Source organism: Martes martes (genome assembly GCF_963455335.1).
Source record: "Martes martes genome assembly, chromosome: 4".
Taxonomy (NCBI): domain Eukaryota; kingdom Metazoa; phylum Chordata; class Mammalia; order Carnivora; family Mustelidae; genus Martes; species Martes martes.
The window spans coordinates 141,115,732-141,134,540 of record NC_137891.1 but is presented as its reverse complement, the minus strand read 5'-3'; the positions used below and the strand labels follow the sequence as shown (position 1 = coordinate 141,134,540).

At 33.8% G+C, this 18,809-nt stretch overlaps 2 protein-coding genes across 4 annotated transcripts in view; one reads left to right on the top strand and one right to left on the bottom strand.

The window, feature by feature from the left end:
- The window catches only part of DOCK7 (dedicator of cytokinesis 7), a 220,360-nt gene that overhangs the window by 113,607 nt on the left and 87,944 nt on the right, over positions 1-18,809 (bottom strand). The gene's annotated exons all lie outside the window — the stretch shown is intronic.
- On the top strand, positions 7,405-17,673 carry ANGPTL3 (angiopoietin like 3). 2 transcript variants are annotated; one of them, XM_080800316.1, is made up of 7 exons: positions 7,418-7,976; positions 8,900-9,010; positions 11,933-12,047; positions 13,500-13,613; positions 14,688-14,783; positions 16,363-16,629; positions 17,002-17,499. In XM_080800316.1, exons 1-7 carry the CDS (start codon positions 7,482-7,484, stop codon positions 17,184-17,186), a joined length of 1,383 nt encoding a protein of 460 aa, XP_080656442.1. In that variant the 5' UTR covers positions 7,418-7,481; the 3' UTR covers positions 17,187-17,499. The 2 variants fall into 2 exon arrangements, with proteins under 2 accessions (XP_080656443.1, XP_080656442.1); XM_080800317.1 differs by lacking the exon at positions 8,900-9,010 and having other exon boundaries at positions 7,405-7,976; positions 17,002-17,673.

Sequence of the window (18,809 nt, the reverse complement as noted above, 5' to 3'; positions counted from 1 at the left end):
TTTTTATTTAACTCTTTCTATCTTCCATCTACCTATCATTTTTCTTATGCTGAGAATCATTCTGAAAGATCTAAACTATGAGAGAATTAGAATCTCACATAATTATTTATGTGCTATTCCAAGAATGGAGTCTTAAGGAACTCCAAGATACTGTGGCCATCCAGCAGGGGATGAGACTGTCAAGAAGACTGAGAAGGAACCCAGAGAGAAGTAGAAAACCATGAGAGTGCAGTGACATGGAGGCCAAGAAAAAAACAATGTAAGAAGAATTAAACAGTTAAGGGATGCCTGGAGGGCTTAGTTGGTTAGGGCTGGGCTTGAGCTGAGCTCAAGTCTTCATCTCAGGGTGGTAAGTTCAAACACCAATCAGGGGCCAAATGAGATAAGAAATGAAAAAGATCAACTGGACTTCACAACATGAAAGTTACTGATAACATCAGCTGAAAACACATAAAAGTAGGCTTAAGAACAGGAAGTTGTTAAGAAAATTTAAAAAGTGAAATTCTGAAATGTATACCTGTAAAGAAGAGAAAGATTATTCAAAGGTTGGGAGACAGAATACAGGGATTTTGTAAGCTTTTTAAAATTGGACAGCTTTGAGTTTGATTAAATGGTAATGAAAAGAATCCAGCTGACACAGTTTGCATACATTAGAACAAGAAAGTAAGGATTCTTGAAATAGTAGGAGAGAACGGGATCCAAAGCACATGATAACAGATTGCCCTTTATTATGTTTGTAATTCCTCATTGTAACAAATATTTGCTGAATATGCAGTATGCCAGATACTAAGAATATAGAGATAAATGACAAAGTTATTGACTTCACTAGCCGGGAGAGAGAACTGGACAAGCAAATAATTATAATGTAGTATGGTAAGTACTATGATAGAATGTCACTGGAGCCCACAAGAGGAACTGAGGCTGAAGAATCTGCCCATACATTTCAATTAAAAAACTGTACATAGAATAGACCTGCAGAACACACAGAAAAGCAAAACACACTATGCTGTCCCTCACACCTCAAAACCTCTATATTGTCATTACTACTGTATAAGTTTTGTGGACATGGACATGATTGGACTCATCACATTTTTCAAGTCTCAAAAAACCTAACCTTAACTTCCACCCACCATCACATCCCTTTGTTACTTCATTCACTTTTTTTTTTTTTTAAGATTTTATTTATTTGACAGAGAGAGATCACAAGTAGGCAGAGAGGCAGGCAGAGGGAGAGGGGGGAAACGGGCTCCCTGCTGAGCAGAAAGCTCTATGCAGGGCTTGATCCGGGGCTCGATCCCTGGATCCTGAGATGGTGACCTGAGCTGAAGGCAGAGGCTTAACCCACTGAGCCACCCAGGCACCCCTCATTCACAACTCTTAAAACAATTTGCTTAAAACAATCCATAATTATCTTGTTCATTTTCATATTATTTCTTGTTTATGTATCTCCTTTATAGGTAGGTAGGTAGGTAGATAGGGCCCAAATTGAGGAGGCCGAGGACTTCATCTATCTAGTTAACTGTTATATTCCCAAAGCCTAAAACAGTGCCTCATACTGAATGAATGCATGAATGCATGAATGAATGAATCAGTGAATGAATGAATGAATAATACAAGAATGCACACAAATATTTAGTTATTTAATACTTCTGAGAGTTTGGATTCCAGGTTAAATGGAAATTAATTAAACATTATCTATAAGCTATGCTTAATTTCCAATATAAAACCGTTTTAAATTCAACTTGTTTCTGAAGGTAAAAGGCATAAAACTGAATCCAGATTCTTTTCCATTTGACTACTAACTCCACTAATAAATTCCCACGTAAACCTAGTAAGTCTTTACCTTGCATTTGTAACACTTCAGAAGAACTACAAACCAGCAGTGACAGGGTAGACTGATGAAGTGTTGAGAGAGCACTTAGCCATTCAGGGAAAAAAGATGAATTCATATTTCACCCCCTCCTCAAAATAAATTCCAGATTAGGCAAAGGTTTAAATAATACAAATAAAGTCATGAAAGTACTAGAAAAGCTTTAAAGACACCATATTTTATATGTGAAAAAGGCATTTCTGAGCATGAGCCACAAAAATTATAAAAGACAAATTTTAAAGGCTCCGCAGAGCAGGTGATACCATAAACAGGTGGAAGACAAATGACAAATTGGAAAAAAACTATTTGTTACATACAAGATAAAGAGTTAGTATCCACAACATGTAAATAATTCCCACAATTAGTCAAAAAAAAGAAACAAAAAGGGGAGGAGGAGTTTGGACAGAGGGGACTTACAATATACCTAGGTAATTCATGAAGGGAGCAAAACAGATGGCCAGGAAAATAAACTAGATTTATTTGCCTGTTAGATTTACCGATATTTAGGGGGCATCTGGGTGGCTCAGTTGGTTAAGCATCAGACTCTTGATTTTGGCTCAGGTCATGATCTCTAGGTTTTAAGGTCAAGCCCCAAGCTCAGCGGGGAGTCTGCTTGAGATTCTCTCTCTGCATCTGCCTGTGCCCCCTCCCTTTACTCCCATACATGTGCATGCTCTCTCTCTCTCACTCTCTCTCAATAAATACATAAATAAATAAATCCTTTTTTTAAAGGATTTATTGCTATTTTTTGTTTTTCTCACTCAAAGCATCGGTAAAAATTCATGGGAAAAGGGGCGCCTGGGAAGCTCTGTGGGTTAAAGCCTCTGCCTTCGGCTCAGGTCATGATCCCAGGTCCTGGGATCGAGCCCCACATCAGGCTCTCTGCTCAGCCGGAAGCCTGCTTCCTCCTCTCTCTCTGCCTGCTTGTGATCTCTGTCAAATAAATAAACAAAATCTTAAAAAAAAAAATTCATGGGAAAAGAGGAACTCTCATTACTCTTGGCAGGGATATAAAATGGCACGATGCTTCTGAAGGATAATCCGACATGAGAAATCACCCACAGCTACTCACCTAAGGGATCTGGTATGAGAGACCACAAAATGTTAATAGTGGAGGATTGGGATTTCTTTCTTTTTTTCTTAAGATTTTGTTTTTTTATTTATTTAGAGAAAGAGAGCATGAGAATGACTGGGGTAAGGAACAGAGAGAAAATCTCAAGCAGATTCCCCAATGAGTGCAGAGCCCTACATGAGGCTCCCTGTGGGGCTGAATCCCACAACCCTGAGATCATAACACCAGCTGAAATCAACAGCTGGTAGTTTAACCGACTGAGCCACCCAGCTGCCCCTAGGATTTTTATTTTCTACAAGTTTCAGAAGTATCCGGGTTTCCACAATAAATACTTTCAGCATAAAAATTTAATATTTATTAATAGTGAACATGAGGAAAAAAGTAAGATAAGTGAAATAATTTCTTCAAAGGTTACTGATCTTCCGGATCTGCACTGTCCACTAATAGTCTAATGAGACTACTAAGCATTTGATGTGTGCCTATTCTAATGGAGATGTGCTGAAAGTATAAAAACACACCAGATTTGGAAGATTTAGTACGAAAAAAAGAATATAAAATATGTAATTAATGTTTTTATATTGATCACATATTGAAATAATTTTTTATATCCTGGATTAAGTATAATGTACTATTAAAATGAATTTCACTTGTTACTTTTTACTTTTTTTCACATATATAGTTCACACTATATTTCCACTGGACAGGGCCTGTTCTGGACAAAGAGAGGATAGGGAAGCCAATGTATTTATCTGGCATTATTCACTTTAGTTAATATAAATATTTTTACCTTTAAATGGGTTTCTCTCATGAAGTTACTTTTAGAATCTATCTACCAAACATTAAATCAAAAACAAATGATCACATTTTAAAAGGAGAAATTAAAAGGGATACTATATTCAAAAGATCCCAATGCCTTGTGTTTTATTTGGAAGTCACATCTCCAGATTACACAACCTGGGGAAGGACAAAGGACTTTGCTTTGCTTAACTTAAATGAGACTTCTAAATGTCCTAAAATTCTATGAAGCTAAAAAGTTTTGTATATTAGTTCTTAGAAACTAGAATTCCTTAGATTAGGGCCCAACTTTTGTTCCTTATTTTCTTTGACATAAAAAATTTTAAACTTTCATAACATTACTGGTTATGTTTGATTAGGGTTTTATTTAAGTAGGCACAAGTTCAAACAAGGCTTAGATTCTGCCTGTGACAATGTGTATTCAGACCGGAGGTATTAAAAGGCAAGTGTAAAATCACTTATAAAATTACTATTTTCAGGGCGCCTGGGTGGCTCAGTGGGTTAAAGCCTCTGCCTTTGGCTCGGGTCATGATCCCAGGGTCCTGGGATCGAGCCCCGCATCGGTCTCTCTGCTTAGCAGGGAGCCTGCTTCCTCCTCTCTCTCTCTTCCTGCCTCTCTGCCTACTCGTGATCTCTGTCCATCAAATAAATAAAATCTTTAAAAAAAAAATTTACTATTTTCATTACACTCCCCATGTTGGTACTCTCCTATAGCTCGTGAGTAGGCAATTTATTTACTTTAAGTATATTCGGTAACATGTCAAACTAATATAAGAAAAAAATTATCCAGATATTTCTACCCAGATATGATATAATATAAACCAAGAATATGTGACCATTGCCTTTAATCTGCTAGTGTCACATGTAAGGAATTATATAAATTGTGCAGAAAATGTTAAGATTCTAATACAGTAACCAAAATGGAAGGAACTTCCTTCAGATAGCCTGTCTTTGTATTAGTGTCCAGTTACTTTCAGGCACTGGAAGGGGCAAGTTCAAAAAACTTTTCAAATTCCTTTCTCTAAAAAAAACCTCCTATATCAAAACAGGTTGAGCATATATTATATGCAATTTTGTACCTGGAAAACTCCCATATTATGACCTTTTCATTCAATATATTTATATAGTTTCTCAAACACGTAAGGCGTTTTACTAAATAAAGTACTATAAAGGGATACAAATTAAAACCAGATATAGATCTTGACCATAAACAGCAACAGAGAGAAGTTGGCCCATCTCAACTTCCCACCAACTAGAAGGTGGATGAAACATCAGGGTTGATAGCTTAAAGTCAGAAAAGCAGACAGTAATTTAGTTAAGACAAGTTTCGAAATATGCCCTTCATGACCAATGATCACAACACTAAATTTTCCTTTAAAAAAGAAGAAAATCCAAGTTTCTTCACTAGTTCTACATACACTTTTATAATTCTGTAACATTTGACAGTGGTGAGGGTAAGATGAAAATGAAAAGTAAAACTTTTTTTATTTTTCTTCTTTATTTCTTCTTTTTTCTTTCCCTTTATTAAGGGAATTATTTATATATTTTTATTTACTTGGATTCTTTATTTCTCTTATAAAGAGAAATATTTATATGGTTCTGTATTAAACACTTTTAAAAAAGGCATACACAGGCTAAACAGAAGACATAATTCCTTATATCTACCAAGATTCAAGAGACCAAAATGCAGAAAACCTAAATTTTAGCAAAATTTCTCAACTCATGTCATCTTAACATCTTATTCAGCAATAAAATATTATACTACAGGCATAAATGCATTGATTGGTTCTAATTACCAACAAGTAAATAATAAATAATATTATGAGTATTTACTTTATACCAGATAGTGTTCTATGCTCTAAAAATTTTTCTTAAACTTCATATAGTCCTATAAAGTAGGTATTACCTTCACCTGACAGACATAAAAATAGAAGTACAGAAAAGCTAAATAATTTGACCAGGAGAGCCAGGATTCCAAGTCAGCCTCCCTCTCTCCAGAATCATACTCGAAACCACTATGGTATACTACCTGACTGTAGCTATTACATCCAAATCATCAAAGGAAAAGGTCTCTTACTACATGCCATGAGGAGGCATTTCTAAGCATAGAAATTTGGAAACGGTTCATTTTAAGAAGTTTTGCCTGACAATTTAAACTAAAATTCATTATGTTAAAGCTTTTCACTTTGCAAAAAAGCTATTTATTTTAAAAATGTTTTTCAGATAGGCCTGATTACACACACATACACAGGTTCAAAGGTTGTTTACATGTGATATAATAACATTTTGAGTACGTCCTATTTGCCAGACACTGTTCTAAGTGCTTTACACGTCTCATTTCTTTTAATTCTCATAACCCTATTAAGTATGTACTATCCCCCACCTTACAGATGAAAAGACTGAGGTACACAGAGGTTAAATATCTTGTCCAAGGCTAGAGAGCTAGAGCTGGCTGTTGGACATAGATGACAGTCTGATTTCAGAACCCACACTCTTTTAACAATTTTACTATATTAATTTATCAAGATAAGGCATTTTAAAGAACTTATTATTTTCTCAAAAAAATTCTCAATGAGCAATCAAGAAGAACAATCAGGGGCCCCTGGCAGCTCATTCAATTAAGCGTCGAACTCTTGATTTCCACTCCGGTCATGATCTCAGGGTTGGGAGATCCAGTCTTGTGTGCGGCTCTGTGCTGGGTGTGGAGCCTGCTTAAGATTCTCTCTCTCCCTCTCTCTCTCTGCCCCTCCCCATCAACTTGTGCATGTTCATGCACACTCTCTCTCTTAAAAAAGGACAATCGGTTATAATTTAACTGAAGCATTTAGTATTTTCCTTTTAACACTAAGTTAGAAGCACAGGAGAACATTTATTTTGAACATACTGTTAATCTGTTGGTTTTGTTAAATTTCCATTACCAAAATTGTTACCAAGGTCACAAAATTCAGAAAAACTTAACACGTAAACTGTTCCAGACACTGGAAGTATATAATTGTGGTTAGACCTTTGCAGATCACCTAATCTATTGGTCTTTCAGTGGGCACATGGAAAAGAGATTAGAACATAAACAAAGACTGTATATAATAGAGAAAGGGAGTGAAATATGTTGCATGAGATTTTGTGATAATAAACACATATATTTAGGAAAGATCATCTGAAGTAAAAAGACATATTAGCAAGTACAGTGACAAATAATAAGGAATATATGTTAGCTTATACAGAGTATCATGGGAATGCTGCACTGAGAGCCATTAATGCCACTTGAAGAAGTGGTGGATAGCTTTAGAGTGAAACCATTTCTGGGAACAGGTTGCTGTTCCAAATAACTACAATTTGGGAAATGCATACTTAATTCATTAACTTTCCATAACCTTAATGTGAATTTACCAATCAAAAGAGTCTGTCTAATTGTAAATCTCTTTAAAAAATCATGAGAAATTAAAATAAGCTTTTAAAAACTGGTAGCTCTCTCAACCCTGAAGCTGGAGTTTATAACACTGCAAAATTAAATATATTAACAACTTAAAATAACCTAGTAAGTTCATTGCTCATTTCTTTGATTTCATTTACCACTGATCTAACTCAATGTAGAAGGTTACATTTGTACAAGTTTACACAACTTAATAATTAACTATACTCGCTTGCCAACCTTACTGTTCATGTGGCAAGTGGTGGTATATATAGAAGAGCTTAGAAGTCTAGGTTTGCTTACAGGAGAAAATTAGTTGAATAATTAGGATAAAAATGCACATAATTAAGCTCTTTCTTTTTATCATTCCTCTAGTTATTTCTTCCAAAATTGACCGGGACGATTCATCATATGATTCTGTATCTCCAGAGCCAAAATCAAGATTTGCTATGTTAGATGATGTAAAAATTTTAGCCAATGGCCTCCTTCAGTTAGGACATGGTCTTAAAGACTTTGTCCATAAAACTAAAGGCCAAATTAATGATATATTTCAAAAACTCAACATATTTGATCAGTCTTTTTATGACCTATCACTGCAAACCAACGAAATCAAAGAAGAAGAAAAGGAACTTAGAAGAACTACATCCAAACTGCAAGTCAAGAATGAAGAAGTGAAGAATATGTCACGTGAACTCAACTCAAAACTTGAAAGCCTCCTAGAAGAAAAAATTGTACTTCAACAAAAAGTGATATATTTGGAGAAGCAATTAACCAGTTTAATTAAAAATCAACCTGAAATTCAGGAACACCCAGAAGTAACTTCACTTAAAGTAAGTAGAAATCAAAGAAGGTTTGTAATTATGTTTTCAATGTGGATCTTTTTAAAAAATATTTTAAAACATGCTACTTTATTGAATCATTGAAATACTGTATTTTTCTCAAGGAAAAAAAGCCTCTAGGAAATAAAATCTTCCATTATAATTTCAACTTGGTTTTTATGATTCTCTAACATTATATATAAAAAAACTAAACTTTACATTTCAGATGAAAATTACAAATCAATTAATAAAATTTAGAACACTAAAATCACAGTATTGCCAGTTACCGGAGGAAAGTAAAAAGTTTAAGGAATATAATTTGAAACTATCCTCCCATGTTTAAAATGAATAAAAGTAAAAAAATAAAAATAAAAATAAAATGGATAAATGCAATAAGTAAATGGTAAAAGATTAACTCCTATTAAAATACTGGGGGTTGGGGAGCCTGGGTGGCTCAGTGGGTTAAAGCCTCTGCCTTCGGCTCAGGTCGTGATCCCAGGGTCCTGGGATCGAGCCCTGCGTCAGGCTCTCTGCTCGGCAGGGAGCCTGCTTCCTCCTCTATCTCTGCCTGCCTCTCTGCCTACTTGTGATTTCCGTCTGTCAAATAAATAAATAAAATCTTAAAAAAGAAAAATACTGGGGGTTTAAGAAAAATAAAAATAAAATACTGGGGGGGTTTTTTCCTTTTAACTGAAGTACTTCGAAGTTCAGAAAATTAGGTTTTTAGAGATGGTACATTTTAAAACATAAAAACAAAAGGATTTGAAAGAAGCATAAAAGAGAAAAAGGTTGCCAATATTCAGTTATCTAATCCACTATTAGTTTTAAAAATTTAGATTGTAATAGTATTATAAAAAATTTTTAAATCTAATTTAACAAAAAAGAAAGAAAGAAGAAAGACAGAAAGTTCTAACCACCTTACAATCTATGTCCAGACTTTTGTAGAACAGCAAGATAATAGCATCAAAGACCTTCTACAGACGGTGGAGGAACAATATAGACAATTAAACCAACAGCATAGTCAAATAAAAGAAATAGAAAACCAGGTAAGTCAGTATTTTAATGCTATGTCCACTCTTTTACATAAAATCTAGGTTTATGAAAACATCAGGTCCTAAATTTATTTTTAAAACTTATAGTTGGATAATGAGTAAACAGGTCACATCAGCATGACTGTTAAAGACTGTAGACTCTGAAGGTAAGAAAGTACCTGGGCTTGAATTTTGGCTCTAAAACTTTTGCATGACCTTAAATAAATTACTTAAACTTTCTGTCTCTCAGTTTCCTCACTTATTCTATCAGGAAAATAACAGAACCTATCTTATAGGAGTGTTATAAGAAAAAAAAATTAATTCATGTAAAGTATATCTTCAATATATTCTATCAAAAGTCAAAATCAATCAAAATTAGCTCAGTTGGTTAAGCGTCTGACTCTGCCTCAGGTTGTGATCTCAGGGTCGGGCTCCCTCGGCCCCTCCCCCTGCTCAAGCACACACACTCTCTCTCTCTTTCTCTCTCAAATAAATCAATTAAATTGTTTTTTTAAAAAACTTTTTTAAAAAAGTCAAAATTAGATCACATCTCTCTTGGTTCAAAACCATATATGGCTTCCCATCTCACTTCCAGTAGCCCAAAAGACCCCAGATGACTCTTATCTCTCACTTCATCTCCCCAGCTCTAGTCATACTGGGGTAACTCTTCCCAGTTACTCAAACTCATCAAACATGCTGCTGTCTCAGGCCCTTTGCCCTTGTTCCCTCTATCATTTAGGGGAAGAATGCTCTTCTCCCTGGGATCTGCATGGCCCATTCGGTCTCTATCAAGTATAAAATTCTCAGTGAAGTCCTACTAGGTCACTTAATCAAAAATTAAAATTCCCAAACCCATCCTTAAAACCTGTTACCTCCTTCATTCTTTTTCTTTTTTCCTTTACACTTATCTCTATTTCACATAATATATATATTTTAGTTATTTATTTTGTCTGTTCCCTCATCAGAATGTAAACTCCATTGAGAACAGGGATTTTCTTCATTTTTTTCATTGCTGTTGTCCTGGAATACAGAATACTGTCTGAGACATAGTAGGAATTGAATAAATATATGTTGAATTAATAAAGTTAATATCATATTCAACACAAAAAAATCAATAAAAGCTTGCTATTATTAGTAATATTAGAAGCTGTGTGCCTCATAAATAAAGTTCAATATCCAACAGTATAATTAATCTACAATGTAAGCTGCTGTCTAGGTGAGGGAGACACCTATTTAGAATAAAGCTATGTAAGAACCTAAACATTTCAAAGATATTAATTACTACTACTATGAAACAGGCATCCCAGAGGGTTCCAAAAATAACACAAATTTGGAGAAACCTATAAAAAAAAGTTGTCAAGAATTATAAAACAATTTCCACTAAACAAACATATCGTTATATGTTTCAGGAATTTTAAAACTCATAATTTCAGGTATTTTGCTAATTATGAATCACAGTTTAGTAGGTTATTTTATTATTTTTGTTAATTATCCAAAAGGGGTTTCTGCCAGTTAGTTTTGATTTCTATAACGTCCTCATTATGTTATTTTTCCAAATTCTTTTTTCTTGTATCCTTTTTTGGTTTTGTTTACAGGTTTTATTTATCTGAGAGAGAGAGAGTGACAGGGAGAGACCATGAGCAGGGGGAACAGCAGGCAGAGGAAGGGAGAGGCAGGCTTCCCTGCTGATCTCAGGACCCTGGGATCATGACCTGAGCCAAAGGCAGACGGTTAACAACTGAGCCACCTAGGCACCCCCTTTTATATCATTTATTATGGATAAATGAGCCTACTCACAAAACAAAACGTCACTATTATCAAATGATATACATCCTCTCTAATAATAAAATGTATGAAGAATTTAAAACAATGAATATCTGAGTTAGAAGAAGCCTCAGATCCCCTGATCCAGGTTCCTCAAATTTCAAATAAGATCCAAAACTCTGTAAGTTAAGTGCATTTAACATCACACAGTTACCTAGGAGAAAAAGCTAATATCCAACAAATGAACTCTGCAACAGTTCCTTATGAGTAAGGTCACAGGAAATGCCAACATCAAAAAACACTAGTAAGGTATTACATAATCTGTTTTTCTCAGGCAATCAATAAGAAAAGCTATTAGTCAATAAACTGCAAACCCAGCACATTTTGCATAAAAATAAAGTGTTATTGCTAAACATTGCTAAACTTGCAATGAAATAATGAATGTATTGAAAGTAAGCAAATATGCCTGCCAATTTTTTACTTCTGCAGATACGTTTACATTCCAAAAAACTATTAAGACAGCAGCCTTGTTCAAATTATATGCTAGGTCTTTAAGGCAGGTCTGAGACTCACTCAATAAGGCCTACAATTGACAATTATTAAGCTTAAAATCTGCCTGTTACTAAACAGAATACATATTCTATTCACATAAATGAACAAAACATTAAAAAATGCTAATAAGCAAAGTCTTTACCTTTGGTCTTGCTGGGTTTTGACCAATTTCTGGTTTGTGCTTTGCTATCTTTCTTTCTCTAGTTTTCTGAACTCATTAAATAATGTGCCTCGGGGCGCCTAGGTGGCTCAGTGGGTTAAAGCCTCTGCCTTCGGCTCAGGTCATGATCCCAGGGTCCTGGGATTGAGCCCCACATCGGGCTCTCTGCTCATCAGGAAGCCTGCTTCCTCCTCTCTCTCTGCCTGCCTCTCTGCCTACTTGTGATCTCTGTCTGTCAAATAACTAAATAAAATCTTTAAAAAAAAAATAATAATGTGCCTCATTAAATATTTTGAGGTCGTGTATACAATGTATGTCACTGCTGATCCGTTTTAACATCAAAAGCAGTAACATATTATGAGCTTAAAGATGTATACAAGTTGTACTTTTAATATCCTCCCTCAGATTCCCCTAACTGTGTACTCAGTACCATTTTTAAAAGATTTATATTCTTTCATCAGCTAAGAAGAACTAGTATTCAAGAATCCACAGAAAATTCTCTTTCTTCTAAACCAAGAGCACCAAGAACTACCCCCTTTCTTCACTTTAATGAAACACAAAATGTAGAACACGATGGTAAGTTAATTTGTTGGGGTTCTTTCTTGAAGGTATATTTTCAACAAATTTTTCTCCTATCTTAGACATTCCCGTCAAAAATTGCTATTCTCAGGGCCTCTTCGTAAACTAAAATAGAGTAAAATGACAAATCCACCAAATACAATGTGTCAATCTAAACTGGATCCTGGCAGGTTTTTTGTTGTTTTTTTTTTAAATCCTACAAAACACATTCTTAAGACTATCAGGAAAATATAGATGTAGACTTTATATTAGATAATACGATATTATTTTAAATTTTCTTAGATGTAATAATGGTTATAGTTATGGATGAAAATAAACTCCTGTTTAAGAGATACAAGCTGACATCAAAAGAAATGAAATCTTGCCATTCGCGACGACATGGATGGAACTAGAGGGTATTATGCTGAGCGAAATAAGTCAATCAGAGAAAGACAATTATCATATGCTCTCCCTGATATGAGGACGTTGAGAGGCAACATGGGGAGTTTGGGGGGTAGGAAAGGAATAAATGAAACAAGATGGGATCAGGAGCTAGACAAACCATAAAAGTCTCTTAATCTCACAAAACAAACTGAGGGTTGCCGGGGGGAGAGGGTAGGGAGAGGGTGGTGGGGTTATGGACATTGGGGACAGTATGTGCTATGGTGAGTGCTGTGAAGTGTGTAAACCTGGTGATTCAAAGACCTGTACCCCTGGGGCTAATAATACATTATATGTTAATAAAAAAATTTTTAAAAAAAGAGATATAAGCTGAAATATTCAAGGGGTTAAGGTCATGATGTCTGCAAATGACTTTCGAATAGCAAGGCAAAATACATATTTGTATACATGTATATTTATGAAGCAAAAATGGCAAAAGATTAACAATTACTAAATACAGATGGAACGACTATGAAGTTCTCTCTAACATTTCTACTCCCCTGTTGAAATTTTTCACTAAAACAAAACAAAAAAAAAACCAGAGATGAAAAAACAAAGTCTCCATTCCCAACGAACATTAACAAAATACTACTTTCAAAACACATTCACTTTTATGTCATTCTCACACACACACAAAAGGTCTCTGTAAGTTTCCTTCATGTATATTCACTCTTTCCACATATACCTGTGGATTAAGTGCTATGAACACCAAGCCCTAAATAATGTCTCATATGTGGCATTATATTTATATTCTTCCTATATCTAGCAAAAATACATGTCCAAAATTCTCATCTTGTCACTTTTCCTAAAAAGAAATCAGTTTAATAGTAACTATTTTAATATTGTTTGCATAACATGCCATCTAATAAATCTGCTTCAGTTATCAAGTACTTTCTTGGTAATACAGTACCAAAAAAGGCTAAGGGCCACATTCACCACAATTCCATAAAATGTCAAGTAATACGCTCAAGCTCTAAAGATAGCATTCTCATGACTATATCTTATGTAATAACACTTTCTTGATTCTAGACATTCCTGCTAATTGTACCACCATTTATAACAGAGGCGAACATACAAGTGGCATCTATCCCATTAGACCCAGCAACTCTCAAGTTTTTAATGTCTACTGTGATGTTAAATCAGGTAAAACCAGACTGAAGAGAAAATGGACTGTAATTAGCTCATGTTATTCACTATCTATTAGTAAGACTAATCTTATTATCTTTGTTCTGAATATATGTAAATGAAATGTAAGTAACATAAGCAACTGCACAGCTCTACTATTTATATTTGCCTTGTTTATTTTTGTTTTCACTAATGCACTTATTCAATATTGTCCATATTTTTCCATAAAGTAATCTGAAATTCGTATTGTTGGCAAGTTTATTAAGACAGATTCATTAGTTGCCCTTTACTTAGCTTCTTGGGACCATAATAAATAATAAAATGGTAGTACCATAATGATATTAATGACTACATTACATAGCCACTAATTAAAATCAAAACAAAGGACACCTGGGTGCCTGAGTCAGTTAAGTGTCTGCTTTTGTCTTGGGTCATGACCCTGGGGTCCAGGGATCAAGCCCCATGTCAGCTCCCTGCTCAGCAGGGAGTCTGCTGCTTCCTCTCCTCCCTGCTCATACTATCTCTGTCACTCTCTGTCCCTCTCTCTCAAATAAATAAATAAAACCTTTAAAATCAAATCAAATTAAACCAAGAAAACAGTATTTTGGGGCATCTGGGTGGTTCAGCTGGTTACGCATCTGCCTTTGGCTCAGGTCATGATCCCAGAGTCCTGGGGGCAAGCTTCATGTCGGGCTCCCTCTTCAGCAAGGAGCCTGCTTCTCTCTCTCTCCCTCTCCATCTGACCATCCCCACTTGTGCTCTCTCTCTCGCCCTCTTAAATAAATAAAACCTTTTAAAATTTTTATTTTTTTAAAGATTTTATTTATTCATTTGACACAGAGAGATCACAAGTAGGCAGAGAGGCAGGCAGAGGGGGAGGGGGAAGCAGGCCCCCCGCTGAGCAGAGAGCCGATGTGGGCCTCAATCCCAGGACCCTGGGATCATGACCTAAGCTGAAGGCAGAGACTTAACCCACAGAGCCACCCAGGCGCCCAATAAAACCTTATTTCAAAAAAAGAAAGAAAACAGTACTTTGTTACATCTTTTAGCATCAATCTACTTAAAATACACAATTTTGTTCATTGTATTCAGATAGTTCATGGACATTAATTCAACACCGAACAGATGGATCACAAAACTTCAATGAAACTTGGGAAAACTACAGATATGGTTTTGGGAGACTTAATGGTAAGGTGACTTCATTCATTATTCATTCATTCACTTGTTACTTAAAAATATTTACGGGGAATCTATTTTGGATTGGGCATTAGGAATGCAACAATGAATGAGGACTAGGCTCAGCCTTCTTAGAATTTATCAACTAATAATTACATATCTGTTAGTAATTTACACTTATTACAAGCATCTACTTGAATTATACTTATCACAATTTCATATTCATTCTTAAGTATATGCATCACAATTTGATGGCTCCTAATTGTCATAATTACAATTATTAAAGACAATTATGATAAAATGCTGTGTGCTCTGATAAGTGGTAAATGCTATGAATGAGCTATCAAGAAAACCATCCTTATCACTGGTCACTCTACATTCCTTTTTAACATTTTTGATACTATTTGGAGGTGGAAGGAACAAGTAAAATGTCAGATGTATAGTACTAAATGTTTAAATCTCAACTGTTTAAATATTATAAATGTATACTATGGAAATGTGATTTAAAATAAGTGAATTAACTCAGTGCAACTACTATATTTTGATCATAAAATAAGCAAAACAAAAATAAATAACAGGTTTAAAATTCAAAAGTCACATTAAGAAATTCATAACATAAGTACTCATTTATAAACTGGAAAACATCCATTATTATACCAAATTTTTTTATTAAACACTCTACTTGATCATTTAAAAAATTTTATATTCAAACTACTAGTTAGTTCCCTTACTAAAAGGTATATTCAGTGATATGTTCTGTAGACCCAAATCTTCTGAGAGTTAGTGTAACTTAAGAGTGTTAAGTCCAGAATACTCATTTATTTCTATAAGAAAATAAGCCATTTGTACTTGAAATCCCTAAAATTGTCCTCTAATTCAACAGCAATAAAAGTTTGACTTTTTCCCTTAAACACTCTAATAGAAAGGATTGTGATAATTAAAAAGAGATCTTTGTATTTATGTTGTTTTTAATTCTAAATAAAAATACTTTTTAAAATTAAAGAGAGAATTATGTTTTTTAACTTAAAATGTCTAAAAAATTTTATTCCCTATTTTCCTACAAAGAAAACATATATCAAGCAAATATCAAAGGCCAAGACTATATTTGAAGAAAATGACACTACTATCATCCAAGTAACACTGGGTATAATAGTAGAAATATTTAACAAAATTTCCGATAGTATATGGGTATTAACAAATTCCTTATAGTAAAGCCAGTATACCTAAGGAAGGACTAGAAATGAGATAATATTTTATCAATGACCACATCTAAAATGCCTAATATGTTTCACCCATGAAATATGTCTCATAAAATTCATTTTAAAAACAATAATCATACTTGACGCAGGCTTATTAATATTTTTAACATTTTTTGTATATTTCACTATCTTCAATAAAATTGTTTTAAAAAGAAATATTTTAAGAGACTCTAAAATAACCAAGGGATTCTAGGCTAAAACAATTCACTGACTTACACCAATAAAAAACCACTATCAAAAAAAAAAAAAAAACCACAATAAAAATTAAAAAAAAAAAACTACTGGTACCCAATACGCAGTTAACAACCCACAGATTTTTACTTTCTTTTCAGGAGAATTTTGGTTGGGTCTAGAGAAGATATACTCCATAGTAAGGCAATCTAATTACATTTTACGAATTGAACTAGAAGACTGGAATGACAACAAACATTATATCGAATATTCCTTTCACTTGGGAAATCATGAAACCAACTATACGTTACACCTGGTTGAAATTAGTGGCGATGTGCCCAGTGCACTCCCGGAACACAAAGACTTGGTGTTTTCTACTTGGGATCACATGGCAAAAGAGCATGTCAACTGTCCAGAAAGTTATTCAGGTATCATTTTCCTAGTATCAATATTTCATTTTCATATCTAGAAAATATCTTCCCAAAGTATTAGCTAACATCTAGAATGTCAACTCTTTTAAAACTAAATCCCAAATAAACATTTTCTCTACAGGTAAAAATTTCTTAATATAACTATTAATTTGATTCTAGTTCAACTAGATATTTTACTTATAACATTTCTCAGGTATTTTATTTTGGGTGTATACACAAGACTTGTACAGATTATTTTAAAGTGGAATACATGCATTATCCATACAATACTGCCATATTTGTAAGAAGTGAAGATGAACTCATGGGGAAATGTGGTAACAGTAACTACGTGAGTTTGTATTCATGAAATGCCCTATCTATCTTCTTTAGGAGGCTGGTGGTGGCACAATGTTTGTGGGGAAAACAACCTAAATGGTAAATATAACAAGCCAAGAGCAAAAACTAAGCCAGAGAGGAGAAGAGGACTATGTTGGAAGTCTCAAAATGGAAGGTTATACTCTGTCAAATCAACTAAAATGTTGATCCATCCAAAAGATTCAGAAAGTTCTGAATGAACTGAAACAAATTAAAAAGCCAACAAATTAAACATTAAATTCATCTGAAGCTATTGTGGTTTAATAATCTGGTATTAAATTCCTAACAGAAGGCTTCAGAAATAGATTCTTTTTTAAAGTCACTATCAACTTAAAAATAAACATATTGTCAAATCACTTCAAAGAATACCATTTATCTTTCCCAGTCAAAATTCTTATGATATCATTTATTCATATATTCTGTGATGTGAGAATCAATTTTATGTAGTCACAATCTAAATTTTACTCAACGGGTGAATTTTTAAGTCTTTTTTAAATAAAAAATTTACTAGGACTTTTATTTTAAGAGTCATTATGTAGGCTAATTGCTCAGTTTAAACTTGCTCTGTTTAAAAAATTAATTTTCTTGCTAAAATTCTGTACTTGAGTAAACATAAAAGACTGATGATTATTCCTAAATGCTGTAATATTATTAATTTCAAGATTAAAATTCGGTTAGTTCAGAGTACATGTGAAAATCTATAATACTAATTTTTAAACTGATGCTTCATTTTGCTACCAAATAATCTGAAATAAATGTTTGGTATGCTTTATTTATGAAGTCAAATGAATCAAGATAAAATACTGTATTAAAATAGGTTAATAGGTTAACTGTTGGGGCACCTGGGTGGCTCAGTCCTTAAGCGTTGGCCTTTGGCTCGGGTCATGAACCCAGGGTCCTGGGATCGAGCCCTGCATTGGGCTCCCTGCTCAGGGGAAAGCCTGCTTCTTCCTCTCTCACTCCCTCTGCTTGTGTTCCCTCTCTTGCTATGTCTCTCTCTGTCAAATAATAAGTAAAATCTTAAAAAAAATTTTAAAAATAAAAAATTACATGAGATAAAATAGGTTAACTGTCTTAAACAAATGCAGTAGATCATGATTACTAGGTCATACTGACCTTAATATCAGGCATCACTGTATCTTAACGTATTTGTTAACTTATCTATATACTGTATACATTTTATATATTTTAACCCTTAATAATGTGAAAACCATTTTAAAGGGATCTTGTCAGAATATCATGAGAATGAATGTATCTGTGGCCTCAAGTTTAATAATTTATTCCCCCCTGGACATGGCATGAATCTAATACTTATGTATAGGTTGTCAAATAGAAGTAAAAATCATAACAAGTTATTGAATGTTTAAATAGCCTGAGAGATACATTCCCAATTCAATAGAGACTCAGTCCCTTAAAATATAGAAATTTAAATTCTTGTAGTTTTTTAGTGACATATAATGATTCCATTATTTCCAATGTAAAAAATTTGAACTCTAATCCTCAAGGATTACTTTTGATCATGATATCACTTGTCAGTATTTTTTAAATAAGGTTTTTAAAGAAACTACCAAACAGAAATAAAATTTTGAATTAAATCTAGTTTTAAGGAATATAGTGCCCCAAGTTATATACTGACTCACCTTAATCAAAAAATATTCAGCATTATATATTTTAAATTACTCAGTATATCATGTTTTTTGTTTTTTGTTTTGTTTTTATTTTATTTATTTATTTATTTTATTTATTTATTTTATTTATTTATTTTAAAGATTTTATTTATTTATTTGAGAGAGACACAGTGAGAGAGGGAACACAAGCAGAGA

Excerpts from the sequence above, each read along its gene's own strand:
- ANGPTL3 (XM_080800316.1), top strand. The coding sequence starts at position 7,482 with ATGCACATAATTAAGCTCTTTCTTTTTATCATTCCTCTAGTTATTTCT. Across the intron at positions 9,011-11,932 it reads TAAAAGAAATAGAAAACCAG|CTAAGAAGAACTAGTATTCA; the intron begins GTAAGTCAGTAT and ends TTCTTTCATCAG. Across the intron at positions 16,630-17,001 it reads CTGTCCAGAAAGTTATTCAG|GAGGCTGGTGGTGGCACAAT; the intron begins GTATCATTTTCC and ends TATCTTCTTTAG.